The sequence below is a fragment of the Oscarella lobularis genome, chromosome 2, assembly GCF_947507565.1.
Source record: "Oscarella lobularis chromosome 2, ooOscLobu1.1, whole genome shotgun sequence".
NCBI classification, from domain to species: domain Eukaryota; kingdom Metazoa; phylum Porifera; class Homoscleromorpha; order Homosclerophorida; family Oscarellidae; genus Oscarella; species Oscarella lobularis.
Genome location: NC_089176.1, coordinates 2,902,225 through 2,922,724, shown reverse-complemented (window position 1 = coordinate 2,922,724; position 20,500 = coordinate 2,902,225). Strand labels below are relative to the sequence as shown.

The 20,500-nt window shown below is 50.2% G+C and overlaps 6 protein-coding genes, 3 long non-coding RNA genes and 1 other non-coding gene across 12 annotated transcripts; 5 read left to right on the top strand and 5 right to left on the bottom strand.

Annotated features, from left to right (window-relative positions):
• Positions 1-21: 21 nt before the first annotated feature.
• LOC136183899 (mitotic spindle assembly checkpoint protein MAD1-like) lies at positions 22-2,946 on the bottom strand. The gene is made up of 15 exons (XM_065970707.1): positions 2,823-2,946; positions 2,324-2,767; positions 2,156-2,271; positions 2,007-2,100; positions 1,821-1,951; positions 1,655-1,769; positions 1,532-1,593; positions 1,362-1,448; positions 1,157-1,301; positions 1,033-1,104; positions 921-977; positions 809-867; positions 506-758; positions 299-439; positions 22-231 (listed from the first exon to the last, which is right to left on the bottom strand). Exons 1-15 carry the CDS (start codon positions 2,910-2,912, stop codon positions 76-78), a joined length of 2,022 nt encoding a protein of 673 aa, XP_065826779.1. The 5' UTR covers positions 2,913-2,946; the 3' UTR covers positions 22-75.
• On the top strand, positions 2,920-6,237 carry LOC136183898 (ubiquitin carboxyl-terminal hydrolase 43-like). 2 transcript variants are annotated; one of them, XM_065970706.1, is made up of 8 exons: positions 2,920-3,860; positions 3,966-4,594; positions 4,659-4,779; positions 4,840-4,949; positions 5,173-5,383; positions 5,443-5,565; positions 5,626-6,080; positions 6,131-6,237. In XM_065970706.1, the coding sequence occupies exons 1-7, from the start codon at positions 2,931-2,933 to the stop codon at positions 6,064-6,066; spliced, it is 2,565 nt and encodes an 854-aa protein (XP_065826778.1). In that variant the 5' UTR covers positions 2,920-2,930; the 3' UTR covers positions 6,067-6,080; positions 6,131-6,237. The 2 variants fall into 2 exon arrangements, with proteins under 2 accessions (XP_065826778.1, XP_065826776.1); XM_065970704.1 differs by having other exon boundaries at positions 2,921-3,860; positions 5,626-6,237.
• Positions 6,238-6,688: 451 nt separating this feature from the next.
• Positions 6,689-7,564, top strand: LOC136183911 (uncharacterized). The gene is made up of 3 exons (XR_010669267.1): positions 6,689-6,889; positions 6,936-7,275; positions 7,356-7,564. It is a non-coding gene; the product is annotated as an uncharacterized lncRNA (long non-coding RNA).
• On the bottom strand, positions 6,767-6,850 carry Trnag-ccc (transfer RNA glycine (anticodon CCC)). The gene is given in 2 exon segments: positions 6,767-6,801; positions 6,815-6,850. It is a non-coding gene; the product is annotated as a tRNA-Gly (tRNA).
• LOC136183909 (uncharacterized) lies at positions 7,331-9,454 on the bottom strand. The gene is made up of 2 exons (XR_010669264.1): positions 8,710-9,454; positions 7,331-8,657 (listed from the first exon to the last, which is right to left on the bottom strand). It is a non-coding gene; the product is annotated as an uncharacterized lncRNA (long non-coding RNA).
• On the top strand, positions 7,593-9,979 carry LOC136183903 (glutathione hydrolase-like YwrD proenzyme). Its single transcript, XM_065970713.1, has 8 exons — positions 7,593-7,854; positions 7,910-8,066; positions 8,163-8,369; positions 8,442-8,682; positions 8,741-8,912; positions 9,000-9,159; positions 9,216-9,386; positions 9,446-9,979. Exons 1-8 carry the CDS (start codon positions 7,613-7,615, stop codon positions 9,746-9,748), a joined length of 1,653 nt encoding a protein of 550 aa, XP_065826785.1. The 5' UTR covers positions 7,593-7,612; the 3' UTR covers positions 9,749-9,979.
• A 332-nt stretch (positions 9,980-10,311) lies between these two features.
• LOC136183908 (serine/threonine-protein kinase SBK1-like) lies at positions 10,312-12,110 on the top strand. The gene has a single exon (XM_065970718.1). The coding sequence runs from the start codon at positions 10,824-10,826 to the stop codon at positions 11,892-11,894; it is 1,071 nt and encodes a 356-aa protein (XP_065826790.1). The 5' UTR covers positions 10,312-10,823; the 3' UTR covers positions 11,895-12,110.
• A 1,098-nt stretch (positions 12,111-13,208) lies between these two features.
• On the bottom strand, positions 13,209-16,238 carry LOC136183906 (cytochrome b-c1 complex subunit 2, mitochondrial-like). Its single transcript, XM_065970715.1, has 17 exons — positions 16,105-16,238; positions 15,936-16,045; positions 15,734-15,883; positions 15,616-15,680; positions 15,499-15,555; positions 15,380-15,440; positions 15,259-15,322; positions 15,076-15,109; positions 14,957-15,020; positions 14,675-14,895; positions 14,573-14,612; positions 14,471-14,526; positions 14,308-14,353; positions 14,158-14,238; positions 14,028-14,104; positions 13,730-13,883; positions 13,209-13,410 (listed from the first exon to the last, which is right to left on the bottom strand). The coding sequence occupies exons 1-17, from the start codon at positions 16,154-16,156 to the stop codon at positions 13,324-13,326; spliced, it is 1,419 nt and encodes a 472-aa protein (XP_065826787.1). The 5' UTR covers positions 16,157-16,238; the 3' UTR covers positions 13,209-13,323.
• Positions 16,059-17,848, top strand: LOC136183907 (archaemetzincin-1-like). The gene is made up of 7 exons (XM_065970716.1): positions 16,059-16,291; positions 16,347-16,787; positions 16,872-17,183; positions 17,230-17,343; positions 17,392-17,500; positions 17,561-17,643; positions 17,702-17,848. The coding sequence occupies exons 2-7, from the start codon at positions 16,374-16,376 to the stop codon at positions 17,786-17,788; spliced, it is 1,119 nt and encodes a 372-aa protein (XP_065826788.1). The 5' UTR covers positions 16,059-16,291; positions 16,347-16,373; the 3' UTR covers positions 17,789-17,848.
• LOC136183910 (uncharacterized) lies at positions 16,775-18,695 on the bottom strand. Of its 2 annotated transcripts, none has more exons than XR_010669265.1 (5): positions 18,608-18,695; positions 18,340-18,554; positions 17,793-18,284; positions 17,367-17,745; positions 16,775-17,311 (listed from the first exon to the last, which is right to left on the bottom strand). It is a non-coding gene; the product is annotated as an uncharacterized lncRNA (long non-coding RNA). The 2 variants fall into 2 exon arrangements; XR_010669266.1 differs by having other exon boundaries at positions 17,370-17,745.
• Between the last annotated feature and the right edge of the window lie 1,805 nt (positions 18,696-20,500).

Genomic DNA, 20,500 nt, shown 5'->3' with positions numbered 1-20,500 from the left:
CCCTCGCGCGCTACCCATCTCTAAAGCAAGGCATGGTAATTTAATTAACTTAGGAACGTAAGGGATAGTGCTTCATCAAAGCATGAGAGTCTGTCGGCTGATGAGATCCAAAGTGATTGCAGCGAAAAAAGACGGAAACGATCGGTGCTGCTTCAAATACGTTTCCACAAGATGATCGGGCAGTTCGGAGGAAAACGGCGTGTCAATCAGAAGCACATTGCCTTTCCCTACCTACAGTAAAGCGAAAAAGACATAACAACGACTGAGATGATATTCCGAAAAATTTGTACACCCGCACTTTCAACTTGACGACATCGTCCGGCTTTTCCGCGTAAATCGATCGCAACGCGCACATGCCGCTGTCCGGGAGAAGTTCGATTTTGTATCCGAGTACGTTGTGCACGACGTCGCGGTAACCCTTCACCGTCGCTTTCATAGCCTGTGTCAAATGACACTCAAGGCAAAGAGAGAGAGGTAAGCCTATCATAACGTATCAATGTCTTACCTCTTTGAGTCGTGCCCCACTTGTTTCCTCCTTCTGGAGTTTTTCGGTTAGCTGGGCGACTTCGAATTGGAGCCCGACATTCGCCACCGGCTTGGCGACGTTGGCGTCCGTCACTTTTCCCTGCGTCGTAACGGCCTTCAATTGAGCTCGAAGGTCTTCGTTGTCTTTTTTCAGCAATGCTAATAGGCTCTCGTGTTTCGCCACCTCAACGTCGTGCACGCTCTCGGGACCCGAATAGCGAAAGATCTTCTCCCTACAGTGAATTAACACAGTCCGGGGGAGGCAATGTATGAGATATTTCACTTTGACGGATCGTCCCGGGTTTCGTTTGCCTCGTTTTTTGCTTCCAACTTCATCTGAAGCTACGGAAAAATACAAAAAAAACAGTAAATATCTCAAAAAAATGAATATCTACTTCTTCTATCGTCTTCCAAAGGCTTTGAATCTCTTTACGCGCTGCTAACAGGTCAGACTGCAATAAATTTCGATTAGATTGTCAACCAATCAATCTAAGCGTTATACGTCACCTCGACTTTCGTCTCGCTGCTTTCCATATCCGTTTCATACGACTTCAAGATCTGACGTATATGATCGCGATCCTTAGCAATGAAGGAAGTGACAAGCTGGGCATCGCTGACATTCAAAGCGTACCATCTTTAGGTAGTGAGCCTTTCTTTCCAAACGTTTCACCGTTTCAGAATCTTTCTTTGACTTCTCCTTCTCCTGAGCCAATTTTTGCTCATAGTCGACGATCTGTTCCCTAGTCGCCTTCAACGCAGCTGCGCTTATGTTCAAACTGCACAACAGAAAGAGAAATAAATAAGCCAAGCTGCTACAATAACGTCAGTTTGCGCACTCGGCCTTCAGTTGGCTGTTCTGTCCGGACAAAATGACTTCCTTTCGCTGCAAGTCGGCCAACATGGTCGTCATCTCAGACGGAGACCTAGGCATTGAGTCTCGGTAATAAAACGTCATATGTAGATCCCACATAATGGGGAGTGCTCTAACGTCAATGATGTACAGTACCTGAATTTGACGCCTCCAAGAGCGCCGGGCGTCTCCCACTGTTGACACAACTTTTTCAGAGCCTTTGCATCATCGTTACGTTACGCTTATCTATTATAAGATGCGTGCACGCGCGTGTCTTGCCTGATTGTCTAGCTCCAACTTCGTTGCTTCGACCAAGCGCTCTTCCGCTCGCTTCAGCTTGTTCTCCAGACTGACGATCTGTTCCCGAAGTAGGGTACAACTGCCGCTCACTTTCCTATACAGAAACAAAATAGTCAAAAGAAAACGTGGCTCGGTAATTCATCACTTCAGATGGACGTTCTCCTTTTCCAACGCCCGGAGCTTTCGCTCCAGTTCGCTGTGCTGAATCAGCTGCTTGTGACTTTGCTCCACCGCCTTCACTTTTTCCACGTTGAACTCCAATCGACGTTCCAACTCCTGCGCAACCAACGGTACTCATCACACACATATACACCAGACGGACAGTGAAGACCTTGACGCGATGCTCGGCGGTCAGAGCCCGTTGCTCATTCTCGCTATTCGACACCTCCAAAGTAGCAATTTGAAAAGTCGACGTTGCAACTTGTCTACGTCAGAATATGCAGCACGAACGTTTAGAACATCTCTAAGCCCCCCGCTTACTTTCGACATTGTTCCAATTCCGTCTTGAGTTTTGATTGCAACAAAGCCTCTGATTCTAACTGCTTCATTCTCAAAGAATCCAGACGTCCTGATTGATCGTCTGCAGCCTCCCAAGCCTATAAATAAAATAATAAATAAATAAATAAATGATCTATCTATCTAATTTACCTTTTCGAGATTCTTTCTCAGACTTTCCTTTTCCTCCTTCAGCAATCGAACTTGAAGTTCCAATTGGCGTTTCTCCCTTTCCGACTTGTCGCGCGTCTCCTCGAGCTCCTCTTTCAATGTCTCCTGTCGCGTGAGGAGAATTCGTCGCTGTTCCTCCAATTTTTGGACGCGTCTCTCGCTCGCGCGCTCCATCTCCGCCGCTCGTTCGCGCGCTTTCTCCATTTCCACTTGGGCGTGCTTCGCCGCGTTCTGATACCGTCCCATTTCCGATTCGAGGCGAATGATGCGCGCCTGCGACACCACGTCGATGTCGGCGTCCTCGTCGAATGCGAGAGACGACGACGTCAATTTCGTTCGTTTCCGCGAAGGAGGCCCCTCTTCGGAAAAAAGCGCGCGAGACTCGTCCATTTCGCACAGATCGTTCAACTTGCGATCGAAGTAGTTCTACAATCCCGATTTCGATTCGTGAGCGAGAAAAAAAAGCACAGAATGCTCTAACTTCTTCGCTTTCGTCGAAGCGAATGGTAGCGTCCTCGCCGAGAACTATACTCGCATTGTCGTCGCTGTCCTGTAGGGCGACGTCGCACATTTCGAAAAACTAGCCGGGATGTCGACGAAGTCCCGGCTCGCCCGACAGCGATTAAATCCTTTGTTATTTCGTGTGCGTCGTATAGCCATTGTTTTTGGATTTTCTATCAGCCGAATGGCTTCTCGTGGAGAAGAATTGGCCGGCGGATCGACGTCGACAATGGAATCCCGCGAAACGAACGCCGCGACGACGCGCGATCGCGCCTCGACTGTCGGCGAAAACGGCAAAAGAACGACGCCGACGACGACTGCGACAGCGGCGGCCGTCGCCGCGGCATCGTCTCCAACGTCCGACGCCGTCGCCGCGACGCGATCGCTCTCGCTCGACAGCCGAACGGAGAAACCGAAGAAACGCTTCTACGAGAAACGACCTAAATTGAAGAAAAAACTCGCGCGATGGGTCCAGCGCTTTTTCTTTCGACCGACGACGACGACGACGACGCGCACGACAGAACCGACAGCGAAAGCGCCCCCAGTGTCGTCCGCGCGGGGTTCCAAGACGGCGTCGTCACCCGCAGCCGAATCGGACTGGACCCCGGATACCGCCGATCAACCAGTCGCCGGCGTTGCCGGCCTACGAAATCACGGCAATACGTGTTTTATGAACGCCGTGCTGCAGTGTCTCTGCAGTACGGACAGTTTCGCCGAATATCTCGTCATGGATCGATACAGGGACGATTTGGAACGGCGAAGTGCCGGCGCGAGTCGTCGGCCGTCTATCGGTGCGAGAGGCGAAGTGACGGAGCAGCTGGCGACGCTGATGAAGAGCGTTTGGTCGTGCACGTACGATTCGCGTATCACGCTCGAATTGAAGCAGCTCATTGGCAAGTGCGCCTCTCAGTATCGCGGCAGCGCCCAGCACGACGCGCAGGAGTTTCTGCTCTGGCTTCTCGACAAGGTGCACGAAGACGTCAATCGGGCGACGAAGAAGAAATACAAATGTCTCAAGGTGATCCTACCTCTAATCCTGATCCATTATTCGTTTTATTTCCTGACTGGTTACTTCCTTCCGTCACTGCATGCCGGCCGGTTAAATGACTACGTTTTTTTCTAGGACGCTCCCAATCGGCCCGATCGCGAAGTCGCCGCCGAAGCGCTAGCCAATCACATGCGCTGCAACAACAGCTTCATATCGAACGTCTTCCAAGCCCAATATCGTTCCGCACTCACGTGCCCCGTGTGCGGACGCCAGTCGGTCACCTTCGATCCGTTCCTCTGCGTCTCGCTACCCCTACCCCAAAGCCGACGTCGATACATCGAACTGACGGCCGTCTATCGCGATCACGATCGACCGAACGTGAAACTCGCCGTCGCCGTCGATTTCACCGACACAATCGAACAGCTTCGTCTCGTCGTCGCTCGCGTCGCCGCAATTCCCGTTCAGTACACCGTTCTCACGGAAGTCAGCGACGCCGGTTTCGATCGCACGTTCGCCGACGGTCAACCGGTCTCGGCAATTCGCGACGGCAACAGCGGCGGCGGCGGCAGCGGCGGCGGCAACGCGACAGCGCTCTTCGCCTTCGAAGCTCGCTACCAGAAGCCGCGTCATCCGACGAATCGGAGTCTCGCTTCGCTGATATCGACGAGCAGTCAGGGATCGCGTCGTAGTAGCAGTTCGACGCGCGAGACGCTTCTTATTCTCGTCGCTCATCAGTTGATGTTGCCGGATCAGGCAGCTCGGAGGTACGGAAAATGAATCTTTTTTCCTCTTTTTTTGGTTTGCTTATTTCCTTTTTTTCTTTTGAAGATTCGGTCCGTTGAGCGTGCTTCGTGTCTATCGCGACTTGAGTTTCTTGGAATTGCAAAATGTCATATTCAAACATTCGGTGAAACACGGAAGAGAGGCGGGATCCAGTCTCACCGGCGAGGTATGTCTCTCCCGTAGTTTTTCTGATAAAAACAGCCCTTACCCCCCTCTCTTTGTTAAGATGAAACATTCCGTGCTGCTGAAATTGCGTGTAATAAATGGATCCTCGCGACGAGATGCGTATCTCCCCTCAAGCGTTGATCATCCGCTCTTCACGTCACTCGTTGACAGGTATAAGAGACAGTAAAGGGAGAGTAAAGGGAGAGAGGCCCAACCCTAATGAGAGATAAACGTCGTCGTAAAAGCGTAAAGAGCCTCTTAGGCCCATTAGTCTGAAAAAGGCCGTGGGAACGAGACCCCACATGAAGCAAGCAGAGCCGTATATATCTCTATATACGGCTCTGGAAGCGAGACTCCCGTGACGTCACCGAGCGTTCTGTTTTTTTCCTCCTAGAGCGAAGACCTTTTGTCCTTCCGACGCGGGACCCCCGCACATCAAATTGGTCGTCGAATGGGACGACGACGTGAAAAGGCGTCTCCTTGACGACCGACCCTGGCCGAAGCCGATTGTACACGAAAGCCTGCGACAGGCGACGGCAATGGGAAATCAGCCGGACGAAGTGACGCTGGAAGAATGTTTCAAGTTGTACACGTCTGAAGAACAAGTCAGTCACGCAGTTGATAGCGGTACTAAAAAAAATTCGCCACGGCTCTCGCTTTCTAGCTCGGATCTGACGACGCCTGGTTTTGTCCGTCGTGCAAGAAACGGCAGGAGGGAACGCTGAAACGACTCGGCTTGTGGACTCTTCCGGAAGTTCTTATTGTCCACTTGAAACGGTTCAGACAGGTACGAGAGAGAAAAGATGACGTCGTCTCCTCTGTGCAATATTATCCCCCTGCCTCCCAGGTTTCTCCGATTCGACGAACCAAATTGCACACGCTCGTCAAATTCCCCGTGACCGACTTGGACGTGACGCCCTACCTCGAGAATCCTGACGTCGTGCCAGGCAGGAGTCATGCAGACGAAAACGTCTATGATCTCTACGCCGTCTGCAATCACAGCGGCGGCATGGCCAGCGGCCACTACACGGCTCACTGCTTGAATCCCGTCAATAGCAAGTGGTACGCCTACGATGATCATTACGTCGAGGCGGTCAACGAGACGGCCGTTCGATCGCGAGGCGCCTATATTCTTTTCTATGTCAAACGGAATCCGGGCTCAGCGGCGAGCGCTCAGCAGTTTCAACACTGGGTTCATCAGATGCCGAAATTCAAACCGGATTTTGCACCTGAGCCGGAGGAGCAAGAGACGGCTCAGCAGAGCGAAGGTTTAGAATCCGCTGTGTAACTGGTGTAGATACGGTATGTAGGCAGTTGCAGTTGCAGTGTCAATAAATGAATGGTGTTTTTAGAATCCGCTGTGTAATTGATAAAAACTGGTGTAGATACGTAGGTAGCGCTGTTTGTAGAGATCCGTTGCCGTTGCAGTTTTTTAGTGAATAAATGAATGGTGTTGACAGCTTCTTTGCTTGTGGAAAACTCAGTTCTGCACGACTATGCTCATCCTTCATATTACTTTGGTCGAATGATTTGCAAACAGAATCGAACCTTGGTGGCGCTGGGGAGTGTGGCCTTTGATTCTCTACGTAGAGTAGAACGGTTGCTCAGACTCTCGTAGAGAATAAGCTGAATCGGTCTCTTTTAGGAAGAACCTTGCAGCGGATATGGAGCCTTGCACTGGTGACGTCTTTCATTGTTCTCAAGTTGCGTTTTCGGGCTGCACATGCTCCTCTCGTCCGTTTAGGGCCTCCGTAACGTCGAATACGTTTAGGAACGTTTACAGCAATTGTGAGAATCCCGTTGCAGCCTTGCTGTCGCTAAATCCTTGAGGAATTTCCAGGGCCTTGCTCCCGGGGAATCACTCTAACGTGCGCGACTCAGTTCGATTTCTTGCACGCCTGAGACAACAACTTGAAAAAAAGAGCGTTCGTCTTTAGAGAAGAGATAAAAAAATAAAGAGAACAAAGCAGCAAAGACAAAACGAAACTTGCGCCACCCGGGAATCGAACCCGGATCGGCAGAAGTCTGCTGTGTAATGGGAATCTGCCATGATACCATTACACTAGTGGCGCAGATTGTCGAAAACAGCCAAAGCAGCCACTTTATAGCAGGTCACAATACCTTCATTTATTTCAATCGCGGTAACTATGGATTTAGGTTTTTCTTTCGTTGCCGTTCTTGCAACCGGTCTCAGCTTACTTCTAGCTTTCTACATTCTATTCAAACAGCGAAACAGCGTCACATCTAAGCCTATCGAAAAGATGCCAGCACGTCGTGAAAACTCAGTCGAATCACGAGTAAAAGAAGTCCGATTCCATAAAGAAAAGCGCGAAGAAGCACCAGCAACGCCGGATGAGGAGACGATTTCGGGAGCATCATATAAGGGAATTCGTCTAGACGGCGTGAAAAAGTCCGAGCTGAAATTTGGTAAAGAGCCGGACATGTTGGTAGCGGAAAAATACCTGACCTCGCTTATGGACATGGAAGAAGAGAAGAGGCAAGAAACTACTATATAAAAACAGAAAATTATTTCACTTCTAGCCAAGAAAACGTTAAAATTAATTCTCGTGTAATTAGAGCCAAAGAGAAGCAGCTGACTGAGGTTTATCAGCTTCTTCAGAAAAGTGAAAATTCAATGTCCATGCAGGATATACAGGCTCAATTTGGAATATACGTACAGCAGCAGCAGCAGCAGTAGAGCAGTAGATCTTATTCACTTACTTACATAGATATACAGTGTATCTGGTGGCAGCAAATCTAGCTTATTTAATTAATATAATATTCTCTCGTTCACCTTGGTTACCGTCACGTGCTCGATAATCTCCCGTAGAACTATGGAATATATATCGCGTCGTTCGCCCGTTTTCTCGCTGCGCGGCTGCGTCGCGTCGAGCCAGCCTCTCGCGACGAGAATCGGCACGCAAATTCTCGAAGCAGGCGGCAACGCGGCCGACGCGGCTGTCGCCGTCGCGGCGGCGCTGAGCGTGACCGAGCCGTGCTCCACCGGAATTGGGGGAGACTGCTTCTGTTTGTTTTACAACGCATCGACGAAAACCGTAAAAGGTCTCAACGGAACGTATGATGACGCACGAACCGCCGTAATAACTCTTGCGTACATCCTCTTCCCCCAGTGGGCGTGCTCCTGCTGAGTTGTCGTTGGAATCTATACATAAACTTGGCTATGGGATCGGTGGGCGTGCACTTCCCGCGCGACACGCCCTTAACGTCACCGTTCCGGGGGCTGCAGCAGGATGGATCGACACCGTGGAAGAATTTGGAAGTGGAAAGGTGACAGAGAATTTTCTGTATATGCAGTAGCGTCCGTTTGCGTCATCCTCTGATTTTCCCTAATCGATTTATTCTTATGTCTTTGCACAACTGTAGCTGAGTCTTCGTGAGATATTACATCCGGCCATCGAATTGGCCGAAACGGGGTTTCCCGTCTCGACGATTACGGCTCACTTTTGGAAAGAGGGATCAGAGTCATTTTTCCTCGATGGTAATCCTCACGCAAAGTCAATGTTAATACGCGGACATTCTCCGCGCGCTGGGGAAGTGATAAACCTGCCAGATATGGCAAGAACGTTTCGAGTGCGTAAAGAACAAACACTGATTGGAAATGCATCACATAATAGTAGGCATTTTATTGCTATTTGTGGATAGGCTCTCATTGACGAGGGAAAGGCGGGTTTTTACAAAGGACGAATTGCAAATGCCATCGCTGACGTTGTCACGAAAAACGGCGGCGTTTTGAATCCCGCCGACTTGGCAGAACACAAGACGACGTTCGATGATCCAATAGCGGTTAATTACAAGGGGATCGAAGTCTGGGAAATGCCGCCCAACGGACAAGGTATAGCCGCCCTGATGGGGCTAAATCTGCTCAAGGAAATGAACGTGTCAGGTGAGTACGAGACGTCGTCTTGCTCACGATTCTATTTTCTGATTGTGAGAGAATTTAGCCCTCGAGCACAATTCGCCGGAGTATCTCAACGTCCTCATACAGGCGATGCAGTTGAGCTTCGCTGACGCACGCTGGTACTGCGCCGACCCACGTCGAGTTAGCGTGCCAGTTCGTCAATTGTTATCAGATCAATATGCGAGCGAGCGCCGCTCGCTGATTAGACCGAGAGGGTGAGAGGAATACGTATTCATAGAACGAAGCCAAAGGAGGAGGCGGACACAAGGATTTCGATATGGTGGAGCTTCCCTTTTCTTTAGGATATTGGACGTCTGTCGTCGCGGCGAGCCGTGCAGCGGCAGCGACACCGTTCAATTTGCAATCGTCGACTCGACGGGCAACGCGTGTTCGTTCATCAATAGCAATTACATGGGATTCGGAACGGGTCTCGTGCCCGAAGGATGCGGCTTCACGTTGCAGGTTGGATCCTTGTCGACAGACGAGAGGGGGGTAGGTCACGCAGGTTTCTCGTGCAGAATCGTGGAAGTAACTTCGATCTCGATCCGACCCACCCGAATTGCGTTGCACCGAGGAAACGTCCCTATCATACCATTATACCCGGAATGGCAACAATTGCTAAAACGAGCGAATTGTACGCGTGCTTTGGAGTCATGGGCGGCTTTATGCAGCCGCAGGGTCACGTACAGGTACGATACGACAGATGTCGGAGAAAAGACGCGTTGTCACGTGGTCGAAAAATTTCAAGGTGCTTCTAAATATGATCGATTTCGGCATGGATCCGCAGCTCGCGCTCGACGCGCCGCGTTTCTGCATTCTGCAGGACAACGTCGGCGGCGTCGCACTCGAAGATGGCATACCGCCAGAGACGGCGAGCGCTCTCAAAGCGTTCGGTCACGCCCACGTTGTCGGTTCCGTGCGCGGGTACGACCGGGCATTGTTTGGCCGAGGTCAAATTATTCGACGCGAACGAGACGATTCCGGTACGATTGTTTACTGTGCCGGTTCGGATGGACGCGCGGATGGGGCGGCAATGGCGGCACTCGTTTGAAAACGTTCGTAAAGTGCAGTCGGCGTATTGTGTAAACTTAGCGTGTGCGTCTCTATATACACATGTATGTATGTATGTATGTACGTTGGGTCTCTTCGCGCCCACGTCGCTATTAGTTAGCGTTGCACATGTATGGTCGACGTGGGCGCGCTTTTTTTAGCCGCCAATCCACCCCCGTCGTGTCGCGCGCGTAAAAGCTACAATCGTCAATTGAATTGATTTGGCGCTCGAGTTGGCTTGTGTCTGTTAGAGGAGCTTTCTCTACTCGTTTCCTGTTGTGCTCGCACGGCGACGAGGCGAAGCCCGTCGCAGTCGAAAATCGGTTTAGTCGCGCCTGATCGACCGAGGAACGCACATCGATCGTCGCGGTGGTCTCGACAGATAAATCATAGTATACGCGCGCGAAGTAGATCTGAGATATCGGGGCCCAGAGCGTCCAGGGAGCGCCAGTACACGTGCAGATGCTCGCGTCTCCCATGCATCTCACGTGCTGCATGTCAATGAGGGGACCTAGTTCTGCGAACCCCCCGAGCACTCCCCCAAGTGGGTACTACGAGGTGGGCTAATGCGCGGGCCTTGCCTTTGCTCAGCGCGAAGCCGACTTAGTGCGCACATCCGCCGTCCAGGAGCCAGCCCAAGGTTTTCGGAGACTCCGCCCAGACGCGTGCCGCTTCTCTCCAGGAGCGCTCTCCTGTATACAACGAGGGGGTCGACCGGTTCGGAAGCCCGCACTTCCCCCACAAGGACCGCCGCGCGTTTATCTAGCATGGGAAATAAGATCGGGTCTGTTGATTATAGAAATTCAATTTGGAGAGGACATCCCATTTCGTGAGAAGCTGTGTCGGCACTGCTAGGACGCAGCCAATCCGCGCAGCGCCCCATGCATAGAATTAGTAGAGGGCCTAATGTCATTAAATGGTACAGCCAATGACGACTAACCGTTCACAGCAACGCCCGCCTCTCTCGGCGAGTCTCCGCCTTCGACTGCACACATCGATATAAGGAGGTGACATCGCCGTCGAACGTCAGTTGTCAAGGCACAGTCAAACACAGAGAGACAAATTCGCGCTCTATCATGTCTTCTGGTTCCGACGCATCTTCCTGCTACGAGGAATGCCTCGCTCAGCGCTATGCCTTTATCCGAAAAGTGGGTGCTGGCACCTACGGAACGACCTGGGTCGCTCTCGACAAGATGTCCCGAACGAAAGTGGCCGTCAAAGCCGTTCACAAGACGTCGACGCGCCGCGAGACGTTCAAGAAGGAGCTCAAGTACAGCCGCATGCTCTCCGGACATCGTCACATCGTCACGACGCGCAAGGACGCCTTCGAAACGGAAAACGCGTTCGTTCTCATCCAGGACTTCGCCTCCGGCGGCGATCTCTTCGACGCAATCGGTCCCGAAGTCGGCCTTCCGGAGCACAAGGCCAAACGCTACGTCTCGCAAATCGTCTCGGCACTCGAACACGCGCACGCGCGCGAACTCGTTCATCGCGACATCAAGCCAGAGAATCTCGTGCTCGAAGACTCGACCGGCGACAATTTGCTCCTGATCGACTTCGGCATGACGCGTCGCGTCGGCACTTACATCGAACGCGTCTGCGGCAGCATACCGTACACGCCGCCGGAGATCTGCGAAGCGACGGACGGCTATCAGTGCAACACCTCCGCCGACGTCTGGTCCGTGGGCGTTCTTCTCTACTGCATGCTCACCGGCAGTTTTCCATGGGAGCAAGCGACCGAATCCGATCCCAACTACGCCGAGTTCGCGCGCTGGCAACGCGAGCCGGAAGCCTATCCGGTCCCGACGCTCTGGCGACAATTTTCGCCGATGCTCTTGGAACTGTTCGGGAAGCTCCTCGACGCCGATCCGACGACGAGGTGCCGAGCGACGGACGTCAACAGTTATTTGAAATACGACTGGTTCGCAACGACGCCCAAGGCCAAGGCGACGACGCGCCACGTCGAATTGTCCGAATCGAGCGTCGACGCCTTGTGCAGTCTCATTCGACCGGAAGAGTTCGCCGAGTTGGCCACTTATCATCACAAGGCCGCCGCGCGGCACGAACTATATACAACGCAATATATAGCTTCTGCGGCGGCGACGGCGCGCGGCACGTCCGCCGTGCTGCCCGTCAGCGCCTGTTAGATTTATGTGACTCATTAGATAATAAGCATGTACAGAGGTTTCTTCGTAGCGTTTATTGATAGCGGCCTTTTGGCGCGATTAGGGGGAAAAGTTTCCTTCGTAGCGTCTGGCCTCTATTTATTTTTTCTATTTTGACCGAAAGACAGTCGGTCGTTTATGATGAGGATGATGATAATAAAGAAAGTCGCAGTACGGTGTACTGCAGATATTGAAAAAGGTCGTGTGTGAGCGCGCGAGAGCGGTCCGATGTTTATTTTGAGTAGGAACAGAAAGGACTTTGGGGGTCTATGCCGCCTTTGACATGCACGCGCCGCACGTGCCGTACAGGGGGGCTCCTTCTACCTTTCGCAGAGGAAATCCTCAGTAAACATTAAACATTGACTTAGCAACCAGAAGAAACAGCGGCAGATCAGCTGTCAATATTTCTCAATCCCCCAGCGGTCTCTCCCGCGTTGGACCATAGATGGACCATCTATGGTTGGACCAGGCGGGGCGAGCGGTCACGTGCTTGTGTCAACGGTAATGACATATGGACACTAAACAATCGTATTAGGAGAGTCGTTGATTCGTTCTGCTTCTTTCTTCTTTCTCGATTCGATCTCCCTCTCAATTCGATTTCGGAGAACCGCAGTTCATATTGCAAGGCACTCTACGCCAATTCAATGAAAAACGGAGGAAAGGTTGTGGAGGAAAGCTCGGCGCCGTCGATCGGCTAATAGACCACTTGCTATGCATCAGTCGCCCAAAACAAATTCAGCGTTGATCACCTAATGGCCGGTCTAACGAGATGATTGTCGATCCAACTCTACGCGTTGTCGATTAGCCCAAAAACTGGCGCCAAGGACTGTTAGACTTTTCGCAGTACACCATCAGATCCTCTAGCGTGGGTGGGGCCTAGCCTCCACCGGAAGAAGAGGCCACTAAGCAGCACCCAAACCAGAAATATCTCGCTAATAACTCGCTAATGCATCCCGTCGCCGAAAAAACATACGACTCGCGTCAAGACTGAACATTCCCGAGATGCGTGGCGAAACCATCTGCGTGCAGTTAGACGCGACGAGAACGCGGAATCCCTGTCGACGAATGAGAGGAAAAAGGCGGCCAAGTTCGCATTCCTGCGGTCTCACTTGGAAGGGAACTTCGAGCCTTATCCGGTCAGACTTGTATCCGACAAGATGTGGTGGAGACAGGAGACCGCTGTACGTCAAGTGAAGTATAATGCAACTGTAACTTTGACGTCACATCCTCGCACGATTTGCATTCCTGGCCGGACAATCCGGAGCCCCCCTACTGGCTCATGCTTCAAACCACACCTTGACGTACAGCAACTTCCATAAATAGAGTACAGAGTAGGTACAGGAAACATACAACACGAAACGACCGCACTGTTGACAGAGCGAAGCGGTTCCGCAACACTATACGAGACTCCCTACCTCAATTCGTCGAGGTATGGGGTCTGATGGAGTTTTCCTCTCGCGACGAAAGTTGGCTTTCCGTTGAAAATTCGCTTGGCAACCTAATACGGAATGAATGAACGAACGAATGGCACCTGTTCTCGGCGCTGCTCTTCATCATCGTAGAACCCCAGCCTCCGGACCCAATTACTCAGGCGTAAACCAAAATATTTTGAAAGGACCTGAGGTGGTCGTCCAGAAGCGGGGTTCCACAAGTAAAAGCTGTCTATATAGTGACACTTTGCGACCGCTGTAGAGAGGCGGTCATTATACCAATCATGGTTAGTGATGTCACTATTCGAATGATTCGCGTGCCCGCGGTCATAATAGACAGGTGAGAGCGCTCGTTCTATAGACGTTGCCTTTTAACGGTGTACCAACCTTGATGACTTGATCTTTTGTCACTTTGTCGACGGCGTCGGCAGCCGCTTGGGCATTCGTGTACGACTTGCGTAGAATTACCTGCGTTCCGATGTCAAACAGAAGCGACGACGAATCTTCGTTGTCCATTAGTATGTTCGCCTTGAACTGGTTCCTAAATTCGTCCAATTAGCGACGCATTTGCGTAGATGGTAAAAAGGAGATCATTTTCCGGCGGCTACCTGCTAAACTATACCCCCCACGTCCCACTTTCGTCAGCTGAGTATTGCAACCCCAAATATGGCAGCCGCTCGCTTACTTTGCTCGCGTCACTTCCTCCTCCGATATATTCCCCATCGCTGCAGACGCAAATTCGCCGACAGCCGCTTTGATTACCTAAGACGCGGAGTGGACTGCCTACTGATTAATTATTCCCTTTCTTCTCTCACCTTCCCCGCGTTTTCTGCATAGCAAACGACGTACAAGCCAAACAGACCGCTATCCGAGTGAGCGGCATTGAAACCAGACGCCTAAAAAGAACGATTTCAAAAACGACCGCCGCCACCGCCACCGCAGTTTTTAGCCGTAAAAAGGGGTACCATTGCGGGACTTCCTCCGGCCGCATCCGACGCCGCTTTGTTGACCCTAAAAAACGCAACCGTTCGATATTGCGACACCTGCGTGATAAATCCGCGAACGGCCTCAAGAGGTGGTCGCTTTTATGAGAATTAAAAGGAGCCGCACGCGGGCACAGACGCGTACCTGGACGAAGCGGTGTTGCTTCCCCATTTGATAAAAGGAGTCACGCCGAGAACTCTCTAAAAAAAATCTAGACAATGAAAAAGCGTTATCCGCCGGCGAAACCTGGAGAACGCCAACGGCAAAATAATCGTCTCCTACGAAACTAAAATAATGAAATTTTCGCATTGACGGAAACGTGGACGAGCTCTTTTTTTTCTTCTGTACCTCGCTCCTTCGGAGACGAGAGCGGCGTGAACCAAATCCGAATTGGTCTCCGTTCGAATTTCGCCGCCGTAGTACTTCGACGCGACGTCGGATCCGTGGAAACTCGTCGAGGTGCGGCCAAATGAGGCTAAGGCGAGCTTGAGGAGCTCGTCATGATTCACGCCAATGCCGGCCAGGACCATGCGATCTGGATGAAAGTGAGAGGACACGTGGGAACGAAGCTGAGGGAACGAGACAAGGATACGTGAGAACAAAACATAGATTATTAATTTTTTTTGTCACTTGATCGGGATTAATTCTTCCCACTACGTGAGGCAGACAGTAGAGCGAGTTGCCCAACGTTGATCTAAAGGAAAGCGAGTCTTTATCTAATTTTAGTCTTTTGAAAATCAGTTTCAAACCTGAATGCAGCCTTGTGGAGATCCTCTACTATTCCTGAAAGTTCAAATTGTCATTAGTGGGGATCTGTCTATTAGTCACCTAACTAAGGTCATTCTGTGTTCCTAAAATTATTAATCTTAAGTGGCACTCAATATCCAAGGATAATTTTAGCTCATCTAATGGCTCTCTGTCTTCTCTCTTACCGACGTGGGGTGATTGAGCTGCCATGGCCAATTCCAGCTGGACCAAACGGGTTTGATCGGCCACCTGAAACATCTCCAATTACAAACCGTATGCAAAAAATGCATTCACATCGTAGCGCACCTCCCACGGCTGGAAGATAGGATCAAGTGAAACGTTTGCCAATGTATCGACTACAGGTTCACTGAAGAAGAAAACAACATCAAATTTCTCCTTGTCATATGTCTAGTAAATCAACCTACACGTATTCCCTCAAACACTCCGCCGAATAGATAAAGTGGTCTCTAGTTGAACTAGCACTAAAAGACAAATAATAAATCTTGATGAATCTGTTGTTTCGCTCTCTCTCTCGCCCCCACCTCAGATTTCCTCCAAGATGATCTATCTCTCTACTAACGCGAAAAGCCGTTCTATCCTTCGTAGCCTAGCAACAGAAAAACGTGAACTAGATCAACTAGAGAACGACGATGGACTCGCCATAAAAGCGGTCGCTCTGAGATGGTGAGTCACTCCCAGCGACTCGGCCGCCTCGTAACGACTGCCCGCTTTCACGAGCAGAGCCACTTTGGCGACGGGAGAGTGCGTTTCGAGCGACGTCACGGTGAATCCGTTGTCCAGTTTCGATATCTTCGCGCGAGAGGGAAAATTATTCGTCGATCTCCGACGTTGAGCGACTTACTTTGACTCCTTCCGATGGCGGTTTGGCAAAGGGTTCCGACGACGGTGTGTCGGGAATTGGGTCGCTCATTGGAACGCCTACAGCAGCGGCAAACGCGCGATATGCTGATCCTAAAGGGATCCCGAATTAAATTTTCACTTCTATCATTTGATAGTGCATATGGAATTACTTCCTAGCGTCCATTGTAGCGCTTGGAAACGAGGAAAGATAGAAAAAGCCATTTTTGGACGTACTCTTCAAAACGCGCAAGCGCGTAGAGAGTTGATAATCCGGGTCTTGTGCTAGTTCCTTATGCGAGACTTCTTGCAACTTTCAATAGTCAATTAGGGTTTTCAAGTGTTTGTAAAGCTAGAATAGTCAGTCTAAGTTATCCAAAACTCTGTTCTAAGCGAGTTACAGTCTTTTTCACAGCGCGCTAAGCTAACTTCTCAACCCCGGATGAAGAAGAAAGCGCGTAAAAAGGAGGAAGCCAGTATTCCTTTTGTCAGAGGCTTTCGTCGTCCGACGCCACTGAAATGCGCTAGAGCACTAGGATATGAAAAGGAAACTCCACCAAAAGAATACGATGTAGGCGAGAATTTCTTTCGTCCCATACCCGACCCGAAGTCGATCGACGACTGGCTCGCTCAGTACAACGAAGAAGGGCAAACATACGACGATTTTCTTGATGAAAATCCGTGGCTCTCCTCGCGAAAGAGACGCGGACTCAAGCAGAAGTTCAATTCAGCGGGAAAAACCATACGGGAAACGTTTCCCGAAGGGAAAATTTATCTCCTTCCTCTGGGCGACTTTTCCGTCGAACCGAGTCCCCGATTCGATCTTTTAATTGATTACGCGGAGAAATTTTTTCAGGTACTGTACATAATTGTTTGATTAGTAGGAGTCATAAACAGTATTCATAAATCATTATTTATTTATTTATTTAATTAATACTAGATCCCAGTGCGCTCACTTCCTGCAGTTGAATTGAAGCAGAGCGGCGCCAATGCGTATAGATGGGTTGATGATGACGAGCAACCGCCATTAGCAAAAAAGCGACGTCAATCTGCTAGGCTACAGGACGTTCAATGCCGCATTGACAAGAATTCGGGTCACGTGCAACTCAACGTTGATGGAGTGCTCAAAAAATTGAAAGGAATTCTCCCGAAGGACGCCCTCTGCTTAATCGCTTTGACCATGTTTGATTTGTATGATGACGAACCGGATTTATTTGTCGCTGGAATGGCAGGCGGGCTCAGTCGAGTCGCTGTAAGTGAACAACATGACTCAACTCATTGCAGAGACGTTCTTTTAGGTGTTTAGCTTTCATCGATACGATCCGACACTCGCATTCTCGAGCGAGTTCTGGTACGACCTTTGGCAGGAGAAGCGAATGCCTATGAAGGAAAGAAAGCGCCTAATATTGCAGGTGGGATGCTCTTAGTATAATACTGCCTGGTAATTTATTGATTAATAGAGAAGCTGCAAGCTTCTGGTGCACGAAGCGGCGCATCTCCTTGGCGTTGATCACTGCATTTTCTACGACTGTTGCATGAATGGGTCTGGACACTTGGATGAAGACTTTCGTGAGTTCTCTTGCCATTGATTGACTTTTTCAAGTGCCACGCGCTTTTGTCTGTACACAGAACAATCGATGCACCTCTGTCCTGTAGACCTTCGCAAATTGGCTCATCTTTGTGGTTTTGATGTTGTTCAGCGATACGAGGAAGTATGATAGTGCACGCGTAGAAGTCGTCATCTTTTTTTTTTCAGTTGTTTCTTCGCAGTTGCTCTTGTTCTTTGACCGAAATCGCTTGGCAGATGAGGCAACCTGGGTCAGAAGGAGACTAGCATTTTTGAATGACACGCCTTGACTACCTTTTCATATATAATTTTCTCTGTGAATATTCTTATCTAAATAAAAACACGACAAAGGGAGCCAATGCAACAGGAGAGAGAAAGAGGGTGAGGACTAAATAACGTGTCTCTTTCTTCTTCTTCGATTGGAGTTGCGGACGTGAACGATTCGTGTGGCGGCGAAAGGGAACATGAGTCGCCAAGCATAGCGAGACAAGAGACGTTGTTTTGATCAGGAATCTTCCTTTGGTACTTCGCCTACGTTTTCTCCTTCATCCATTGGAACTTCCCACGAGTCTTTTCCTTCCATATGACTTTTGACGTCATAGAGAGGCCCTGCTTCTTCTTTTTCTTCAGGACTCGTGCTTAGGTGCATTTTTTTCCATGCAACTGTCTTCCATCTCCTCCCCAGTTGTTTTCTTCCTCTTTCTCGCTGCTGAAAATTTCAATCGAAACAATATCATTTTCAAATCCTTGCTTTCTCCTCGATTTCTCTATCTATTTCTTCACTTTCTACGGTAAAAACACCATATTTAATTCAATTAATAAATATCCATTATTAAAATACCTTGATTGTTGATCTCTTCGCTTGATGGGCCTTTCTTTCCGAGAAGGACATTTCGTCCTCGAGACTCTTTTCGTTATCGATGACGTCATCAAAAGCGTTTTCGCTCGAAAACTTTTCTATTGGCTTCGCTGGCGATTCGATTGGCGTTTTCCCGAGCGGATTGATCAAATAGGAAGACCGCGGTAAGCGTTGAACGTCCGTTTGACGCAATTCATCTAAGGAATGGGCTCGATAAGTGAAATTGACGAGCGCGATTGCGTTTTCTGACCTAAAGGCGGCTTATCCGAGGACACAGAGCTCGGTGAATACATCAGCGAAGAGGAAAAGGCTCAACGAAGAGTTGCGGCGATCTTGAACGAAGCGAAAGCGCGCTAAGGGGCGACCGCGCGAAAATGAGCAGCGAAATAAGGAAAGAAATAAGGAAAAGACTTACATAAAAGCGTCGTTGTTTAGTCGAACCACGTTTTCTCCGCCATTTTCTTTCGATGAAAGTGCGAAATCTTGCACCACCTAACGGAATCGTTATGCAATCAAAAACCAAAACCGGTATTCAAACCGGTTTTTGTTTCGCGCCTCTATGTTACCGACCAACCAGAGCGCTAGGCGAGTCCCACGTGATTGTAACGAACCAATGAGCACGCTGGGCGGGGTTACGCTGTTCATAAGCGAAGTGCACACCGATTTTCCTTCAGTTGCGGCTGAGGGTGGATGTTTCGCGGTTCGCTGCGTCTCGTCCTTGAACGGACCGGCTCGGGGGAAGGCAAAAGGCAAGTCTGGATTGGCGGATCAGCGTGGCCCACGGTTTTTACCGTGCCGGAGCCTGTAGGCAGGGCGAAGGGGGGCTTCGGCCTCGGTACGCGCACTGAGCAGAACGATCGCCGATGTCTTATTGTTGCCAACAAGCACGAACTGCGCTAGGCTCGAGCGGTTACGGCTTGGAGGGGGTGTTCAAAAACGGTCTGGTTGCCGGCACTTTTCTCACCCGACGGCACGATTAGACGGAGGATGATCCGGCTCAGGTGAAGTCAATTCGGCATTGCACTGTCTTTCTTGTCGGCCTCTACAAACAGTGGTCGGCCGTTCTCCAACTCAGAAGCCCTGGTTCTTAGCCTTGTGCTTACCAATGTGGTCAGGTATCGTCGCGCCGGGGGACTCGGTATTAGGGACCGACTACTCATCCAGGCGGATACTGATTGAGGGGGCTGATGAAGCAGCAACTCGCCCGAAACTTTTTGGAAGGGAGTCATCGCTTTGCGAAGACTTCCCTGGGCTACGAAGCGTCCGAACCTCCACGCGGTGTAGCCTGGATAACGCTAATACGGACGCAACCAAAAGGTACGTACAATGATTATTTGGCAGTGACTGACTTTCTCTTCTTTTTAGGTGGAAGCGTGGCGCGAGGGGGCTCCGAAGACGAGTCTGAGATAGGTTTTTGAACGAGTGTATGTGTTTCTTTTTTTTGTATCGCAATAAATAAATGTTAATCGTAAAAACAACCAACTCGCGTGCGTCATGACGGCTCCTCGGCGTCGTTCTTCCAAGCAACGAGAAGCGAACTCCTATCCTAACCAGCAAATTCGAACGCGTTTCAAACTTTGGCCCCGTAAAATCGCCGCAACAACGATCGATAGCACGGCGTCCTTCGTCGACCGGCTCGTCGATCGTCTCGTTAATTGAGCCGAAGAGCGCGAATGGCTACGAGTTTCCCAGCTTCAGTGCATTCGTTCGCCGATAAAATAACCGCCGAATGGCCGCAATCGAACGTCCTGGCGATGCTCGTAAACTTGACGCGTTCATGCACCATGTTTGCTTGTTTTGTATGATGACGAACCGAATTTATTCGTCGCTTGAATGGCAGGCGGGCTTAGTCGAGTGAACAACATGACTCAACTCATTGCAGAGACATTCTTTGAGGTGTTTAGCTTTCATCGATCCGATCCGACATCTGATACGACCTTTGGCAGGAGAAGCGAATGCCTATGAAGGAAAGAACGCCTAATATTGCAGGTGGATATAAAGCACGAAGCGGCGCATCTCCTTGGCGTTGGTCACTGCATTTTCTACGACTGTTGCATGAATGGGTCTGGACACTTGGATGAAGACTTTCGTGAGTTCTCTTGCCATTGATTGATTTTTCAGGTGCCACACGCTTTTGTCTGTA

Excerpts from the sequence above, each read along its gene's own strand:
- LOC136183899 (XM_065970707.1), bottom strand. The coding sequence starts at position 2,912 with ATGTGCGACGTCGCCCTACAGGACAGCGACGACAATGCGAGTATAGTT. Across the intron at positions 1,449-1,531 it reads CTTGGAGGCGTCAAATTCAG|GTCTCCGTCTGAGATGACGA; the intron begins GTACTGTACATC and ends CTCAATGCCTAG. Across the intron at positions 978-1,032 it reads GCAGCGAGACGAAAGTCGAG|TCTGACCTGTTAGCAGCGCG; the intron begins GTGACGTATAAC and ends AATTTATTGCAG.
- LOC136183898 (XM_065970706.1), top strand. The coding sequence starts at position 2,931 with ATGTCGACGAAGTCCCGGCTCGCCCGACAGCGATTAAATCCTTTGTTA. Across the intron at positions 4,780-4,839 it reads GATCCAGTCTCACCGGCGAG|ATGAAACATTCCGTGCTGCT; the intron begins GTATGTCTCTCC and ends CTCTTTGTTAAG. Across the intron at positions 5,384-5,442 it reads TGTACACGTCTGAAGAACAA|CTCGGATCTGACGACGCCTG; the intron begins GTCAGTCACGCA and ends CTCGCTTTCTAG.
- LOC136183903 (XM_065970713.1), top strand. The coding sequence starts at position 7,613 with ATGGAATATATATCGCGTCGTTCGCCCGTTTTCTCGCTGCGCGGCTGC. Across the intron at positions 9,160-9,215 it reads GATGCGGCTTCACGTTGCAG|AATCGTGGAAGTAACTTCGA; the intron begins GTTGGATCCTTG and ends TTTCTCGTGCAG. Across the intron at positions 9,387-9,445 it reads AGCCGCAGGGTCACGTACAG|GTGCTTCTAAATATGATCGA; the intron begins GTACGATACGAC and ends AAAAATTTCAAG.
- LOC136183908 (XM_065970718.1), top strand. The coding sequence starts at position 10,824 with ATGTCTTCTGGTTCCGACGCATCTTCCTGCTACGAGGAATGCCTCGCT.
- LOC136183906 (XM_065970715.1), bottom strand. The coding sequence starts at position 16,156 with ATGGCTTTTTCTATCTTTCCTCGTTTCCAAGCGCTACAATGGACGCTA. Across the intron at positions 15,556-15,615 it reads CATCTTGGAGGAAATCTGAG|TGCTAGTTCAACTAGAGACC; the intron begins GTGGGGGCGAGA and ends TTTGTCTTTTAG. Across the intron at positions 14,354-14,470 it reads AGCAACACCGCTTCGTCCAG|GGTCAACAAAGCGGCGTCGG; the intron begins GTACGCGTCTGT and ends TGCGTTTTTTAG.
- LOC136183907 (XM_065970716.1), top strand. The coding sequence starts at position 16,374 with ATGAAGAAGAAAGCGCGTAAAAAGGAGGAAGCCAGTATTCCTTTTGTC. Across the intron at positions 17,344-17,391 it reads GAAAGCGCCTAATATTGCAG|AGAAGCTGCAAGCTTCTGGT; the intron begins GTGGGATGCTCT and ends ATTGATTAATAG. Across the intron at positions 17,644-17,701 it reads TTGTTCAGCGATACGAGGAA|TTGCTCTTGTTCTTTGACCG; the intron begins GTATGATAGTGC and ends GTTTCTTCGCAG.